The 17,467-nt window shown below is 43.0% G+C and overlaps 1 protein-coding gene across 3 annotated transcripts in view; it reads right to left on the bottom strand.

The window, feature by feature from the left end:
• tiprl (TIP41, TOR signaling pathway regulator-like (S. cerevisiae)) overlaps window positions 1-12,994 on the bottom strand; it is a 31,085-nt gene extending 18,091 nt beyond the window's left edge. The window contains exons 1-5 of one of the 3 annotated variants that reach the window (XM_038802163.1): window positions 12,799-12,994; window positions 5,324-5,443; window positions 3,596-3,775; window positions 3,147-3,246; window positions 2,494-2,625 (exon numbers count right to left, since the gene is read on the bottom strand). In XM_038802163.1, coding sequence (XP_038658091.1) covers window positions 2,494-2,625; window positions 3,147-3,246; window positions 3,596-3,775; window positions 5,324-5,427 — 516 coding nt within the window. In that variant the 5' untranslated portion in view covers window positions 5,428-5,443; window positions 12,799-12,994. The other 2 variants (XM_038802161.1, XM_038802164.1) reach the window with 2 other exon arrangements.
• Window positions 12,995-17,467: the final 4,473 nt, after the last annotated feature.

Raw genomic sequence — 17,467 nt, 5'->3', positions numbered from 1 at the left:
TGGAATTTTGTCCTTCATTGCTAGAGGGATGGAGTTTAAGACTAGGGAGGTTATGTTGCAATTGTATAAGGTGTTAGTGAGGCCACACCTGGAGTATTGTGTTCAGTTTTGGTCTCCTTACTTGAGAAAGGACGTACTGGCGCTGGAGGGTGTGCAGAGGAGATTCACTAGGTTAATCCCAGAGCTGAAGGGGTTGGATTATGAGGAGAGGTTGAGTAGACTGGGACTGTACTCGTTGGAATTTAGAAGGATGAGGGGGGATCTTATAGAAACATTTAAAATTATGAAGGGAATAGATAGGATAGATGCGGGCAGGTTGTTTCCACTGGCGGGTGACAGCAGAACTAGGGGGCATAGCCTCAAAATAAGGGGAAGTAGATTTAGAACTGAGTTTAGGAGGAACTTCTTCACCCAAAGGGTTGTGAATCTATGGAATTCCTTGCCCAGTGAAGCAGTTGAGGCTCCTTCATTACATGTTTTTAAGGTAAAGATAGATAGTTTTTTGAAGAATAAAGGGATTAAGGGTTATGGTGTTCGGGCCGGAAAGTGGAGCTGAGTCCACAAAAGATCAGCTATGATCTCATTGAATGGCGGAGCAGGCTCGAGGGGCCAGATGGCCTACTCCTGCTCCTAGTTCTTATGTTCTTATGTTCTAATCGTGGCGGCACTAGAATTAGCCTTGGGGAAAGGGAAAACATACTAGTAAAAACTTCCACTCTGAATCATGATTAATATCCCAGTGAACCCTGATAATATACCTTGGAAACTTCACATAGGTAGACAGGATTGAGTTCATTTTCCTAAATGTAATGTCAAATAATCTGCCTACACTTATTGACTGGTTTCACATTTTACAAGCAGACACTTGGCCATTGCAACAAGAACCAAAACATCAGCAGAGTGAGTAATACACCACTGGAATAAAAAAAAAGGGTGTGGGTGAAGGAAAATTAAATTAATACCTGCACCGCATGATTTACTCCATTGGCCTGATGCAATATAATTTGCTCCTGCACAAGAACTTGACAAAACAATGATTTTAGTACTTTTTCATTATGCGTTTGGAGTAGGAAATTGGGGGCAAAAATCAGCCACAACGATTGTAAAATAGGCAACCATTCATAAAATCACAGGATAATGCAGCACAGATGGCTCTCTGCAAGAGCAATTCAACTAGTCCCACTTCCCTGTCTTTTTCTGTAAACCCTACAGTTTTTTTCTCTTCAGATAATTATTCAATTCACTTTTGAAAGTCATGATCGAATCTGCTCCATCACTCTCAGGCAGTGTATTTCAGATCCTAACTAAGAACATACAAAATACAAGCAGAAATAGGTCATTTTGCCCCTCGAGCCTGCTCCTCCAATCAATAAGATTTGTTTGTGTTGAGCTCCACATGCTCATGTACCCCCGATAACCTTCAATTCCCTTGCCCAACAAGAATCTCGACTTTACAAATATTTAGTGATCCCACTTCTACTATCTTCTGAGGCAGAGTTCCAAAGTTGCACAACCCTCAGAGAAAAAAAATCTCCTCATCTGTATCCTATAACGGTGACCCCTAGTTCTGGACTCACCTATAAGAGGGAACATCATTTCCACTACTATCTTGTCAATACCATTCAGGATATTAAATATTTTTTATCAAGTCACCCCTCACTCTTCTAAACTCCAGTGGAAACAAGGCCAGCCTTTCCAACCTAACTACTGTGAAAATGTTTTCCATCCTGTTGCCTTTGGTTCTTTTGCCATTCACCTCAAATTGGTGTCTTCTGTTCCTGCCCCTTCCACCAATGGAACAGTTTATTCCTATTTTTTCTGCCCAGACCCCCTAATGATTAGAGCACCTCTATCAAATCTCATCTCTAAGGAGAAGAGCCCCAGCGTCACTAATCTCTTCACATAACAGAAGTTCCTCATCCCCGGGGACCATTCTCATAATTCTTTTTCCAATACCATCACATCCTTCCTAACTTGTGATACCTAGAATTGGACACAATACTTCAGTTGAGGACAGACCAGCTTTTTATAAATGTTCACCATAACCTCTTTACTCTAAGCCATTATTTCTAAGTCCCAGCATATCATATATCTTATTAAACACTTTCTCAACCTGCTGTTCCAACCTCAACAATTAGTGGACGTACACTCCTATGTTCCTCCACTCAGATACCCTTGCCTCACTTCTTCATTCGTATCACTTCTTCATTCTCTACATTAAATTTAATCTGCCAGATGTTCACCATTCCACCACCCAGTCTATGGCCGCTTGAAATCTATCACTATCTTCCTCACAGTTCGCAATGCTCCAATTTTTGTGTCATCTGCAAATTTTGAAATTATGCGCTGGACACCCAAGTCCTGGTCATTAATACAGTTCAAGAAAAGCAATGATCCTAGTACTGACCCCTGGGGAGCCCATTGTATACCTTCTATTTTCAGATGGTGTTATTAACAACTTTTGTATGAGAACTGCTAGATAATCTATCTTACCACTTTTACACTGAGCATGGAAACACCATGATCATGAAGTTCATCTTCAAACAATAAAACTTCTTCAAAGTACATGATCTGTTCTCTCGTTTTCAATTTCTCCAAATCTATACGTTCGGTTGTGGGAGTAACCTACAAAAAAGAGATGAATATATATCATTCAGCCAGCTAAGGAATGACTATAATATTGTATAAGGAACAAAGTTGTTATTAAATGGCTATGATTACCCTTGTATCACATTAGAATGTTAATGGTAAGGAGGCAATGAGTCCATAAATTGGATAACATTTTGTTTATAAATTTAGAGCACCCAATTCATTTTTTCAAATTAAGAAGCAATTTAATGTGGCCAATCCACCTACCCTGCACATCTTTTGGGTTGTAAGGGCGAAACACACGCAATCATGGGGAGAATGTGCAAACTCCACACGGACAGTGACCCAGACCCGGGATCGAGCATGGGATTTGGCGCTGTAAGACAGCAGTGCTAACCACTGCGCCATCATGCTGACCCTAAATTGGATAACATTTTGATGATTCACATCACTGAGTAAGTTTGCAACCATTGCATACAACCACCTGTATCAAAGCTGTCTTAAACATTAAGAATTTTAGAACAATCGAATTGATTATCAGTGCCTTCACAAATTACCTTTAACTTTAACTCGTCACCAAGTAGCGTTCCTTTATAGTCTGTAGTAAACGTCCAATCATAGGGTTTAACAACTTCTTTTGAGTGTTCAGAATCAGCCCTAAGATTTAAATAAATAACTCATTTGAAATGTATTATATTATGCAGAACTTGCTCTCTCAGGCACTCTGCAATCAGGCAAAACTCACCCCATAATTCGGACAATCCCAGCAGGTAGTCATAAAGACCATGATGCAATTTAACTAGGAAATTATTCAATTAAAAAAGAGAAAATCAAATATAATAATAGTACTTAATGCATTATCTGAAAATTAATTTGAATGCCTGTGAAAAACAGTAACTGGAAGGCAAAGCCCAGTTAGGTTTAAGCCAAGATCTAAACAATCAAATTAGCAGCAACCTATGGGAACATTAGGTATCACCTACTAACTTTAGGTATTTTACCTCACCTGCTCTCCTGCCATGCCTCTGCACATGCCACTTTCACTGTACCATGCCCATTATCCACTGTCCTTAAGGCATCGGTAGCATTAAATGAAATTCCAAATCCTCCAGCATGTTGCACCTTTAAGACATTATCACCAAACAACATCTCTGGTAGGGAATGCATCTTCATTTCCTCAGCTAACCTGAATGGTTAATCAGTCAGAGAAAAGTTGAAATCATTAGAAAAGACTGCCTCCATTAAAGTATTTCAACCTATGCTGAACAATCAGCAACAACCTTACCAATCAGCTGGAAGGTCTAGTTTTACATTCAAGTGTAAACTAAAAAAAGTCTGGTTCCAATAGAATTTGTGGCAACATGAATTACATTTCCTGAGAATAAGATCTACTAAATTAATCAAAAGTGACGGCTGCACGTCTAGGAAAATATTTTTTCACGTTGCATTCCAAATCTTATTATTCCATTAAGAAATTGAGGGTAGTTTATTATTTTTTAAAATTTAGAATACCCAATTATTGTTTTCCAATTAACGGGCAATTTAGCATGGCAATCCACCTACCCTGCACATCTTTGGGTTGTGGGGGTGAGATCCGCGCAGACATGGGGAGAATGTGAAAACTCCACACGGGCAGTGACCCGGGGCTGGGATGGAACCCGGGTCCTCAGCGCCATGAGGCGGCAATGCTAACCATCGTGCCGCCTTAAATTGAGAGCAGTTTATATCAAGTTTAGGCAATTTTGATCCACGCTAACGGCAAGTCAACTTCAATTTCTAGCTTTGTTCATCAGGAAATAAAAGCATCCAAGAGAAAAATTAACATATAGGAGTTGAAAAATTCCAGTCTCCTTGAACTTAAATTCAGATATTAGCAGATTGAAGAATCATCAACAATATTAAGGCAACAGAAGACCAGGACCATTTTATCCAGTGTTTCAGACAAGCTTAAAGATGTCTTAAGTATTATAGATGATAAGGCACCACGATTTTAAATTATTGTTGTTACGGGCCAGGGTTTAGAGAACCCCAAAGTGTATCATGGAGTTCATCAGACCCACAACTTTTAATAGATTGTGGTATGGGGAGCACACGGCCCACTCTACAGGTGTGGTACAGCAGAAATGGAAATGTATTTTTTTAAAGCAAAACAATGTTTATTCTATGAACTCAAGTTAACCTTTTTAAAACATACAGTGAACATCTTAGCAACCATCAATTAAAATACAACCCCCAAAGAATACAACACTAAGTAATCCTTAATAACTTCCCAAACAACATCCAGAAGACAAAAGAAACACCTTTTAACAGAAGCACATCAGGTTTACATTCAGTACTGAAAACATTTATAATTCCGAATTCACCAAATGATCAAGAGATAGTCTTTTCATGGCAGAGAGATCAACAATACACCTGCTTTGTCTGGCTTCAGCTCCAACACTGAAAACGGAACTAAAACACACCCTGCAGCAAACAGCCTAAAACGAAAGTAAAAAACTGACAGACAGCCCAGCTCCACCACCCACACTCTGACATCACTGATAAACACCCACTTCTTAAAGGTCAATTTCTTAAACACCCATTTCTTAAAGGTAGTCTCACATGACATTGTTTAATTTTGATAATTTTTTTAATTATCTGGGATCAGCAATTTAATATTTCTATTTTTGCACATTGTGATATTATGAGACAGCAAATAAATTCAGTTTAAAAAGCAAAGAAACTAATTTCATACTTTTCAATGTCCTTTGATTTCATAATATGGCTTTTGTTGGCAGTTAGCTTCCATGGTCCAAAGTTAAATTCCTGTTTGCTGTTTTTAAAACTGTGTGTTGTCATAGCGGTCAAATGTCACCTAAGAGAAAATATTTCGTTAATTCTAGAAATTAGCTCCGAAATAGTGTATATGTAGTAATAGTGTTATTGATTATTATATCGTTGGTCACATGAATCCTTCAGATTAAAGATAATAAACACATTTGTATTACAGAAATCTTTTTTATATTCAGCTGGTTATTGCTCAGAGATCTATTCATTGACAACTGGATACCGTAGGTGCGTGATGTCCCAAGGGGCATTTCTATAAACATTCTGAAATAGCTATGAAGTCCATAAATTAATGATAGCTGAAATATAAAGTTACATCATACAACACAACGTTATTCGTTGTTCGACACAATCAGCGAAATAGAGGCTCAATCAAACAACTAACTACAACTTCCAGAATACGCTGGTGTCACTCTTTGTAAACATTCTGCATGACAACTCCTTGTATATTTTGTAAATCTGGCCTCTGCTTTCAATGATTACCACTACATTCTGGAGCCATCGAAATAAGGGGCTGACTGGCGTTTCATAGGACTTTTGTAAAATTCATTTACTGAATGTAGGCGTTGCTGGTTAGGCCAGCATTTATTGCCCATCCCTAGTTGCCCTTCGGAAGGTGGTGGTGAGTTGCCTTCTTGAACCGCTGCAGTGCTGGAGGTGTAGGTACACACACTGTACTGTTGGGGAGGGAGTTCCAGGATTTTGCCCCAGCGATAGTGAAGGAATGGCAAAATATTTCCAAGTCAGGGTGGTGAGTTGGAGGAACCTCCAAGTGGTGGGGTTCCCAGGTATCTGCTGCTCTTGTCCTCCTAAATGGTAGTGGTCGTGGGTTTGGAAGGTGCTGTCTAAGGAACCTTGGCAAGTTACTACAGTGCATTTAGTAGATGGTTCACACAGCTGCCACTGATCGTCGGTGGTGAATATTAGTGGAAGGAAGAGCAATCAAATGAACTGCTTTGTCCTGGATGGTGTCAAGCTTCTTGAGTGTTGTCGGAGCTGCACTCATCCAGGCAAGTGGAGAGTATTCCATTGCACTCCTGACTTGTGCCTTGTAGATGGTGGACAGGCTTTGGAGGGTTAGGAGGTGAATTAATCGCTACAGGATTCCTAGCATTTGACCTGCCCTGGTAGCCACAGTATTAATATGCCTTGTCCAATTCAAATTCCGATCAATGGTAACCCCTCCAGGATGTTGATTGTGGGGGATTCAGTGATGGTAATGCCATTGAATGTAAAGGGGTGATGGTTCAATCCTCTCGTAGGAGATGGTCATTGCTTGGCACTTGTATGGCACAAATGTAAATTGCCACTTATCAGCCCAAGCCTGGATATTGTCCAGGTCTTGCTGAATTTGGATATGGACTGCTTCATTATCTGCGGAGTCGCGAATGGTGCTGAACATCGTCTCCACATCTGACCTTATAATGGAAGGGAGATCATTGATGAAGCATCTGAAGATGGTTGGGCCTAGGACACTACCCTGAGGAACTCCTGCAGTGATGTCTTAGAGGTGAGATCACAATCATTTTCCTTTGTGCCAGGTATGACTCCAACCAGCGGAGAGTTCCCCCCTGATTCCCATTGACTCCAGTTTAGCTAGGGCTCCTTGATGCTATACTCGGTCATATGTTGCCTTGATGTCAAGGGCAGTCACTCTCACCTCTGGCATTCAGCTCTTTTGTCCATTTTTGAACCAAGGCTGTAATGAGGTCAGGAGCTGAGTTAATGTTTCAAGTTAATGCTCATAAATACTGCCTGTCCTGTTCCTCTTCACCCTTGGACCAACAATGAAAAAGGCTGAGAAAACTGATGCAAAGAAGCCAATAATAGGATCACAGAGCATAATTCATGTTGTAGAGTCACATTAAAAAAACTGCAAACTGTGAATGTGCATTTTTATTTGTCTGAAGATATCAAAGCAAGAGAAAGCATGACCTTTTAACTTTAATTGAAGTAACTTTGTTTTTCCTTTCAATGTTTCGAGCTATATGCAGGATGTTATTTATGTAAACTACATCACCCTTCATGTACAGCTTTATTTATATGCAGTACACATAAAGGCAACAACTTTAATTTCCCTACCTCGAGGGCAGATGAAGAAAACACCATTATAGGAAAATTAAGTTTTGAAAATAAATCTTTGCTCATTACACAAGCAGTCTCCATCACTCAAAAAATTCTGATTAATTCATAGAATTTACAGTGCAGTAGGAGGTCATTTGGCCCATCGAGACTGCACCAGCCCTTCGAAAGAGACCCTACACAACCCATACCTCCACCCCATCCCTGTAACCCCACCCAACACTAAGGACAATTTTGGTCACTAAAGGGCAATTTATCATGGCAATCCACCTACCTGCACATCTTTGGACTGTGGGAGGAAACCGGAGCACCTGGAGGAAACCCACGCACACAAGGGGAGAACGTGCAGACTCCAGCACAGACAGTGACCCAAGCCGGAAATCGAACCTGGGACCCTGGAGCTGTGAAGCAATTGTGCTAACCACAATGCTACCGTGCTGCCCAAAAAGACAATGATATGAACAACATCTCGGTAAGTTTAAACAATGAAAACATTGCTTATTTCATTGTCCCAAGTGCATCTCTTTTAAACCATTTTTCCAAAACCATTCAGCAACAATGGCCAACCCCACCTTTCACCTTGGTATCCATCTTTTAACCATCAACTCGCAATGAACATTGTCACAATTTGTTTGCTAGCTAAAATAAACTTTGGATTTCTTGCCGTTTCCTCATAGGCCAGCCTGGCACATTAACCAAAAAACTGCCTGTGTCCCAAAATGGCTTATTTCAATACAGCAACTCCTTCAAAGTTCTGCTGCCGCATCCTAAACTCACACTAAATCAAATTTACCCATGAACTCAATCCTACAATGGATTCATGTCCCCCAGTGCCGCCATTTAAATTCTAATCTTCCATGTTTAAATCTCTTCCTCCAATCTAGTATATTGTCCCCTGCCCTTCCCGCCACCATTGCCAGTTATAACTTTGTTGCCAAGGCTCCACGTTCTGCATTTCCTCCACAAAACCCTCTGCTTCTCCAGGTCATTTTGTTCCTTTAAGGCCGCTTTTAAAACTCTCCTCTTTGACCAAACCTTTGATTACCCATGCTAATATTTCCCACCTTTGGCTCAACAAATTATTTTTGTACTATCACAGTGAAATGTCTTCAGGCATATTTCCACATTAAAGGCACAAAAGAAAAGCAAGCCATTGAATGTTGTAGTGGAAATGGTGCGATATGCCCACCATTCTCCTGTCTACTCAAAAGTATTAAAAATAGCATTATGTTACATTCAAATGAAAACTAATATATATAGTTCCAAGATATCACACAAAAGTGGCAATACACAGCTAGAAATAAGTAAACACTAAAATACACTCACTGATCAGTTCACAAGGGGTTACTCTTCAAATATGTTCCTTACAGTCTGATAAGTGAAAAGTTAGTGAAAGAGTTTTATAAAGAATTTCTCCTCTAGCTTTACTGCTGTCCAGGATGGGTTATGGCAGCCTTTACTCTGGCACACAGCCGTTAGGGTCCACCACTGGGCCTTCATCTCTAGGCCCCTATCCAACGATCTTTGTTGTTCTCGCTTTACCTTGCATAATCTATTTCCACATCAAGATTCAAATGATTCCTCAGCACTATTTGTGGTGTATCCGACACACCGACGATAATGTTCACTTTTTCAAAATGGATCATGAGACACTACACAGCCCAGTCCATCACGCAAAACTGCCTCCCATCCATTGACTCTGTCTACACCTTCTGCTGCCTTGGGAAAGCGGGAAGCATATTCAAAGACCCCTCCCACCAGTGTTATTCTCTCTTCCAACCTCTTCCATCGGCAGGAGATACAAAAGTCTGAGAACATGCACTAACAGATTCAAAAACAGCTTCTTCCCCACTGTTACTCCTGAATGACCCTCTAATGGACTGAATTGATCTCTTCTTTACTGAGTAGTACTACACTCCGTATGCCTCACCAGCTGCCAGTGTCTATGTATTTACATTGTGTATTTATGTATGTCCTATGTTTTTTCATGTATGGAACGATCTGTCTGGACTCTCTGCAGAACAATACTTTTAACTGTACCTTGGTACATGTGACAATAAATCAAATCAAATGAAGTATCCCAAAGTGAGACCAAAGTGAGAACAAGCCAGATGCAGACTGTTAATTGTGAGAGAATTTTAGATGTCTTTTTGAAGCTTGTCTCTTGCAATTTTCAGCATGTCCAGGTCTTGCAAAGATACCGCATCTCCCCAAATATGCCTTAAGTCCATCCTAGATAAATATTTATTGTGTGTCCTACTTTGCTACAAATTGAATGTTAATTTCCCAAGTCACCCCTGGAGGTGTATCCAATGAATTAGGCTCTTGATTCCCAGTGCTGCAGCAAACCCTTTGCCTAATTGATTGTCTTGAAGGCTCTGTAGCCCATCTGTTCTCAAGCCTTCTCATGCCACAAAATGATCAGCTTGTTTGACATTATGACTTTAATCCTGGTGTCAATGAAAAAAACATATCTGTAAAACGCTGGACCTACTTCCAGGAAATTATCTATTAACTTTGACTCACACGTTTCCTCACAAGTCTTTACAATTTCTCTCTTTATACACAGTTTAAATGCATTGTTCATTTTCATTACCAATTCGGTTACTGTTGTTTTGAGTTTATCATAACATTATGAATTTATATGCCTACATCTGTTCCATTCAAAGGCAATGACAATTGTACACTGTACTTTTATGTCATAAAAACTAACAAGAATTTTACTATATTTGTCCTCCCCCATTAATAACAATTTGGTGACAATTCAAAAGCCCTTAAGACACCAACAATGTCATTCTCTTCTTTCACATTTGTAATAAATGTGAGGTTGTTTTGTAAAGAATTAATAGCTGAATTGAAGATACGTTAGTACTGTTTCTCATCCATACGTCTTAATAATCTAATCTTCATTTATGTTTAACGGTTTCTTCAGACGCTTGTGCTGTGAATTTTTTCTTGACCTTAGCTCAGTTGCTCACGCCCAAATTTGAAAGTGAAGAATTCAACAGCCACTCCAGAAACTTGAGCACAGAAGCTGAACTGACACTTTGGTGTAATACTGAGAGTGCTGCACTGTGGAGGGGCTTTTTATCAAATGAGACATTAAACCAAGGCTCCATTTTCCCTTCAAGTGGTATAGTAAAACACCATAGGGCACTATTCCAGAAAGATCAAGATAGCTCTCCTGATATCCTAGTCAAAATCAATCCCTTAACCAACAGCACTGAAGCAGACTATCCTGTCATTTGATATTACTGTTTGTAGGACTGTGCTGTACACAAACTGGCTGCTGTGCTTCCCTACGTTCCTTACTGTAACTATGTTTTGAAATTAATTTATATTTGTGATGTCCTATGGGATACCCTGACATTGTAAAAGGCACTATAGTAAGTACAAGCTCTTTCTTACTTGTGCTGCCACTGTGGCTTGTTGCATTGGTGCTGTTCTTCTTCAGCTTTGTGGCTGCTTCTCTCCTTTCAAGTCTTTAGGTTAAACATTTTTAACTGGCGTGCATGGGCCAGAACATCCCCTTGCTGCTCCCACTGTTTAGCCAATTTCAACGGTGATTCGGCTTCTAGTTCCACAACCATAATGAGTTAATTTTTGTACTCGTGCAAAGTGATTCTTCTGATGATTTCTTGAATTTAGACTTAAATTCCTGGCTTAGTACAGTTCTGACATCTGTGGTAAAATAGCCAATGGCCTGAATTTTAGGTCTGATACACAATTGGACATTTTAAACTAAGCCACAGTCAGCCCACAGGCAGGCCTGATAGAAATTTGGACAGCCAAACTCGAATACACTGAGCAGATAGTCGAAGCAAGTCTGGGCCTGGTTCTGCAAAAACGTCATCCTGAAAACAGGATGTCAGAAGATGGTTGGTTCCATTAAAATGGATCGATTGTAGTGGATTGTCCAAATAAGCTAGACTTTCTCGCACCCAGACTTCTCGCTCCTCTGGCAGCTCGTTCCAGATGCTCGCCACCCTCTGTGTGAAATTATTTCCTCTCTGGTCTCTTTTGTATCTCTCCCCTCTCACCTTAAACATGTGCCCTCTAGTTTGAGACTCCTCTACCTTTGGGAAAAGATGTCAACTATCTACCTTATCTATGCTCCTCGTTATTTTATATTTTTTCAGGCCAATCTTATAATGGAGGGTTTTGCATAATTCAGTCAGTGCAGAAAACCTTGGCGACATCAACAAATGGAATCAGCGCAGATGGCAAACCAACCTTTTTACTGCACAAGTTGCCATATTCATTAACACACTAAAAGGCTTTGGGACACTTAAACAGCTTTTCAGTGTTAGTATGGGTGATGTAAGTCAGTAATGGGGTAGGATGGGTGAGGCAAGGAAAACTGGGCAGGGTGGTGAGTTGGGATGGAGCAGAGAGATCTGTTATCTTCTTACCCTGTTGAATAATTCGTGTGTTAACTATTCAGCTAAGTAAGGCTGAAATCTGAAGTTTCTGACTCTAACTCAGAGTTGAGATACTTTCTCGGAGGATCTCTGGGACTCGGGAATCAGAAGTTCAAACTTCCTGGGCAATTCCCACAGAGTCAGTGCATTGGGACTTTCCAGGGGGCGATCCGGAGACCAGAAAGATCTGTGTCCACTGAACCATTATTGCATCTCTCTCCAATGTATTGGAGGAGCAGTGAATGCTGGTCGGTTATTGCTGTTCCTTTCAAGCGCTGCACCAAAAGCTGCGTTGTGGCAGCATTCAATTTGCAGGAACAATTCACTCAATGGATTGAACGGACGCTTGACATGCTTTAAAACTTTGCCACCAGATAAAAACATCCGAGTGGCAGATTAAAAGCCAGTGTGCTCTTGAGTTCCAGTCCAACGTTACACCCACATGGGCGCCCACTTATCCAAATCCGCAGGATTAGTTTTTTCAATTTTCTGGTTATGTTGTTCTCCAAACTCTCTGCAGCGACCTGTAATTCCTGCCTCTTCCCCAGCTCCTCTCAACCCCCAAACGGCCCCTCTCCGCAATTCCCTCTCCTTCCATCCAGCCCGCTCTCAGCCCTGCAAACACCGCCCCTTCCCCTCAATTATCCCTCCGTCCTTCGATACCCCGAACCTCCTCACCGGCCTCCGCTGGGACTCTGACTCCAATCCGCTGCCGCCGTTGCTCCCGGGTTTCCTAGGCCCCAGTCCGCCGCAATTCCGGTCCCAGCATCGCCCGGGAGCCGCCGACCGTTCCGCGCTCTCAAGATTCCAGTGAGCGCGGGGGCGGGGGACACAGCCTCTCCCGAAACTACACAAAGGGAAGGTCTCCACCTCCACTTACCCTTCCGCCTGGTCCGGCTTGTGAGGGGAAAACTGCCAGAAACTCATTCAGTAATTGGCTGTGGTCCTGCTGCTAAAGGTGTCCCGGGAGCCGGAGAAAGAACGGGCGGCATGTCCGTCAATTAGATCTCCCAGGTTCACCCCCCATCCAGCTCCGGAACGGAGGACTCTGCCCTACAAGCCGGGCTCCCCAGGAAAGCACACCGGGATAAACATTAGTTTATCGGTACCAGAGAACCGTCAATTCTGTGAAAGACGCTCTTTGGTCTGCCCCAAACTTTCTGCTCCTCCAGGACTTTGTGCTGAGGCACACACTGAAGTTAGGGACAGGAGTGTTACTGGGGGAAAGCCACTAAGTATGGTTCTCCTGCCATAGTGTACTGAGGGGTTGGAAACCATGTAAAATCCCCCGTGCTTTCTGCAATAGTGGACGTTTGGGCTGAGAAATGACATTTGTGCCACACAAGTGCCAGGTAATTCCCATCTCCAACATGAAAGAATCTGACGTTCAATAGCACGTCAGAATCCTCACTACTGACATTACCGGAGGTTACAATTTACGAGAAACTGAACATGACCAACCAATATAAATACTGTGGCGACAAGAGCAGGTCAGAGGTTGGGAATTCTGAGTGAGTAACTCACCTCCTGACTCCACAAAGCAGTGCCGGACCATCCTCAAGGCACAAGTCAGGAGTGTGATGGAGTACTCTCCATACTTTTCTGGATGAGTGCAGCTCCAACAACAATGCTCAAGAAGCTCAACAGCACCCGGGACAAAGCAGGCCACTTGATCAGCACCCCATCCACCAACTTAAACATTCACTCCCTCCAGCACCAATACACAAGCAGCAATGTGTACCATCTGTAAGATGCACCACAGAAATTCACCAAGGCTCCTTCAACAGCGCCTTCCAAACCGTGACCTGTAGTACCTAAAAGTACAAGTGTAGCAGGCACATGGGAACATCACCACCAGCAAATTCTCTTCCAAACCACCACCGTCTTGACTTCGAACTATATCACTGGTGGCGCAGTGGTTAGCATTGTTGCCTCACGGCGCTGAGGAACTCGGGTTCAATCCCGGCCCCGATCACTATCCGTGTGGAGTTTGCATATTCTCCTCGTGTCTGCGTGGGTCTCAACCCACCCCCCCCCCCCCCCAAAACAAAAGATGTGCAGGGTAGGTAAATTGCCCCTTAAATTGGGAAAAAAAAAATTGGACACTCAATTTATTTTAAAAAGAATTATATCACGCTTCTTCAACGTTACAGGAATCAAATCCTGGAACTCCCTTCCCAGTAGCACTGTATGTGTACCTCTACCAGATGAACAGCAGTTCCTGAAGGAAAATCACCACCACCTTCTCCAGGACAATTAGATTTGGGAAACCCTGAGCAAGAGGAAAATATTCCCTGTGAACCCATGGGGGGGGGGGGGGGGGGGGGGGGGGGGGGGGGCGGGGGGGGGGGGGGGGGGGGGGGGGGGATATCAGAGCTGGGAAACGTGCCATTCAAGCTAGCCAAAACCAAATTCCGATACTCGGGGATCCCATTAGCCCATGACTGGACACGGTTCAACAAATGGAACCTGTTGAGCCTGATGAAGGAGGTAAAGAGGGACCTGCAGAGGTGGGACTCACTCCGGTTCTCTGGCAGGGAGAGTGGAGTCGTTCAAGATGAATATATGCCCAGATTCCTCTTCCCATTTAGATCCTTCCTGATTTTCATTCCCGAGGCCTTCTTCACCGAGCTAGACAAATCAATCATGGCATTTGTGTATTTGGAGGAGGGAGGGGGGTGAGAATCCCTAGGATCCGCAAGAGTGTCCTGCAAAGAATGAGAAACATGGGAGGGCTGGCCCTTCCAAACCTCCAACTCTACCATTGGGCAGCCACTGCAGAGAGAGTACGGGGATGAGCCAAGGAACCGGGAGTGGAATGGATAAAACTAGGGAGTGAATGTTTAAGTTCAAGGAACCAGGAGTGAAATGGGTACACACTGCTGCTTGTGTATTGGTGCTGGAGGGAGTGAATGTTTAAGTTGGTGGATGGGGTGCTGATCAAGTGGCCTGCTTTGTCCCGGGTGGTGTTGAGCTTCTTGAGCATTGTTGTTGGAGCTACTGGTCTGCAAGAACCGTAAATTCATCCTGGCAACATGGGACGCTTCCTTTAAAAGGTGGAGACAGGACAAGGGGACACTGACGGTAGGGAACCCAAACATAGTCGGTCAGCAGGATAGCGACCGTAGTGGAACTGACGGACAAATTAAAGCTCCCAAAAAGGAACGAGTTGCGATATATGCAACTAAGGAACTTCCTCCGCAAGGAGACCACAACGTTCCCCCAGCTACCAGGGAGGCCAGGCCAACCACAGCCAGATGTTCTGGTCTTGCCCAGACTTGTCGGGTACTGGACTGCCTTTTTTGAGGCCATGTCCAAGGTTGTGAGGGTGGTGTGCCCACAAGTGGCAGTCTTTGGGTTATCAGAACAACCAAAACTCTTTACAGGGAGAGCGGCAGACAGCCACACCCAATGTTACTGGCTGTCCAACTTGGCAGAATACCTTGAATTGGAAAAAATAAAATTCACCATCAGAGGATCAGAGGGGGGTTTCCGCAATTCACCAACCTGTTCGTGAGCAGCAACCAATAAGGGGGAAGGGGGGGGGCCGGGGGAGGCCAAACCAGACAAAGGGTGAGGGGAGGGGGAACGACCAGAGAAGGGAGGGGGAAAAACACCACCCAGAACACAGGGGAAGTAGGGCAAAGGGCGCTGAAGTGGGGAGAACCCAAGAGGGTGCACCTGGGTGACCCCAAACAAGCCCCTGGTATGTTCTAATACCATGTGGCCACATGTAAATAGTGAAACAAAGCTGTTGGCCTCAAATTTGTACTATATTAATCATGTATCTAGTCCGGATCACTTTGTTTCCCTGTTTTCGTCCAGTTTTATACTGTGTATTTATACTGTGTGTTTCTTTGGACCGTTTGTTGTATATTTAAATTTCTTTCAGCAATGTTGTACAAATTAAATGCAAAACCATTAAAAACATTTAAATATAAAAAGATTTGGGAAACAAACGTTGACCTTGCCAGCAATGGCCACATCCCATGATAGAATAAAGCAAAGTGTAAATGTACATTGTAAGTATAATCTGACACAGCACATGTAGTGAGGCACTGCATATCCTGGACTGAAAGAAACTGATCTACATTGCATTTTATGTTGAACATTATGTGATATACCTTTAAAAATTTAATGAATAAATTATATTTTTTCGGGAAAAATCTTTGCATGCAACTTGCTACTCCACTGTACTGCAATGATCCACTGGAATTATACAGGCTCCTAAAACAAGACTACAGAATTCCTGTACTCTGTTTGATTTTACTTGGGATTTCATATTCTCTATTATACCCCTTCTATATCTCTATCTGTGGAGATATCAACCATAAGTGGAGGGGATAGTTCTGGTCACCGAATAATCACACTGATGCATGGGCTTGAGCAATTATGGTTGGAATAGTGGTTGGTACAAGATGAAAATGTCATGGCATCTGACATGTTAGGCTAGATAATTGACGGTGTACACCAGATGTAGACTGATGGAAGGGAGCCTATTTTTTCAAAAATCAAAGAATGATTTCAAATAAGCCTTTGAGATGTAGATGATGTCCATTAGTTGCTCCTTGCACCTGGAGATGCAGAAAGCCTATATAACTAGGAAACTCTCTCTCTCTCTCACTTCTTGCTTCTTTACTTCCATTAAAAAATAAATTAATTGGCAGCCATCCTGAAGAAAACATCAATGATCTTACTGATTGCTATTTAGTGGTCCCGTGAGGTGCCTTGAAATGTTTTACTATGTTAATAGCGCTTTATAGGGCAGCACGGTGACACAGCGGTTAGGGAAGTGAAAACAAGGACGTCGGCCCTCTTCCCCATGTGTAGCGCTGGCTGTTCTGACACCCCGAAGTTTGCCACATGGGCACAACTCCACTCTCATCCCCACAACCTTGGATATTGCCTCAAAGAAGCCTGTCCAGAACCCTACAAGTTTGGGGCAAGCCCAGAGAACGTGGGTATAGTTGGCTGGGCCTTCCTGGCATCGTTCGCATTTATCTTCCACCTCCGAGAAGAACCTATTCATCCGGGTTTTGGTTAGGGACGCGCTGTGCACCACTTTGAACTGCATGAGACTGAGACTTGCGCAGGAGGAGGTGGAGTTGGCCCTGTTCAGTGCTTCGCTCCAGAGTCCCCAGCCCACTTCAGTCCCCAGTTCGATATCCATTTTCATCTGGCTTCGCCCAGCGGTAGTCTCACCCTGTCCTGTAGTTATCCATAGATTTTCCCGCAGTTCCCCCCTTCCATACTGTCCGTGTTTATCAGGTCCTCTATGAATGTGGTTCTCGGGCCCTGGGTTATCCTACTGTCTTCTTGTGCTTTACCTGGAGGTGTCTAAGTTCCTGTCCTGTCGGTAGTTCCGGGTCCTCTTATCAGTTCACTCAGTGTCGCTAGTCTGTCCCCCATGTAAAAGCCCCTGACTTAGCGTCCCCCCGTCCTGTATCCATTGTTTGAAAGTGGTGTTGCGCATGGCTGGTGGGAACTTACGGTTTCCGCAGTTAGGGGGCCATGGGAGACATCTCGGTCAAACTGAAATGTTGCCTCAT

Source organism: Scyliorhinus canicula, chromosome 7 (assembly GCF_902713615.1).
Source record: "Scyliorhinus canicula chromosome 7, sScyCan1.1, whole genome shotgun sequence".
NCBI lineage: Eukaryota > Metazoa > Chordata > Chondrichthyes > Carcharhiniformes > Scyliorhinidae > Scyliorhinus > Scyliorhinus canicula.
The sequence above is the reverse complement of the archived record's forward strand: the minus strand, read 5'-3'. Positions and strand labels throughout refer to the sequence as shown.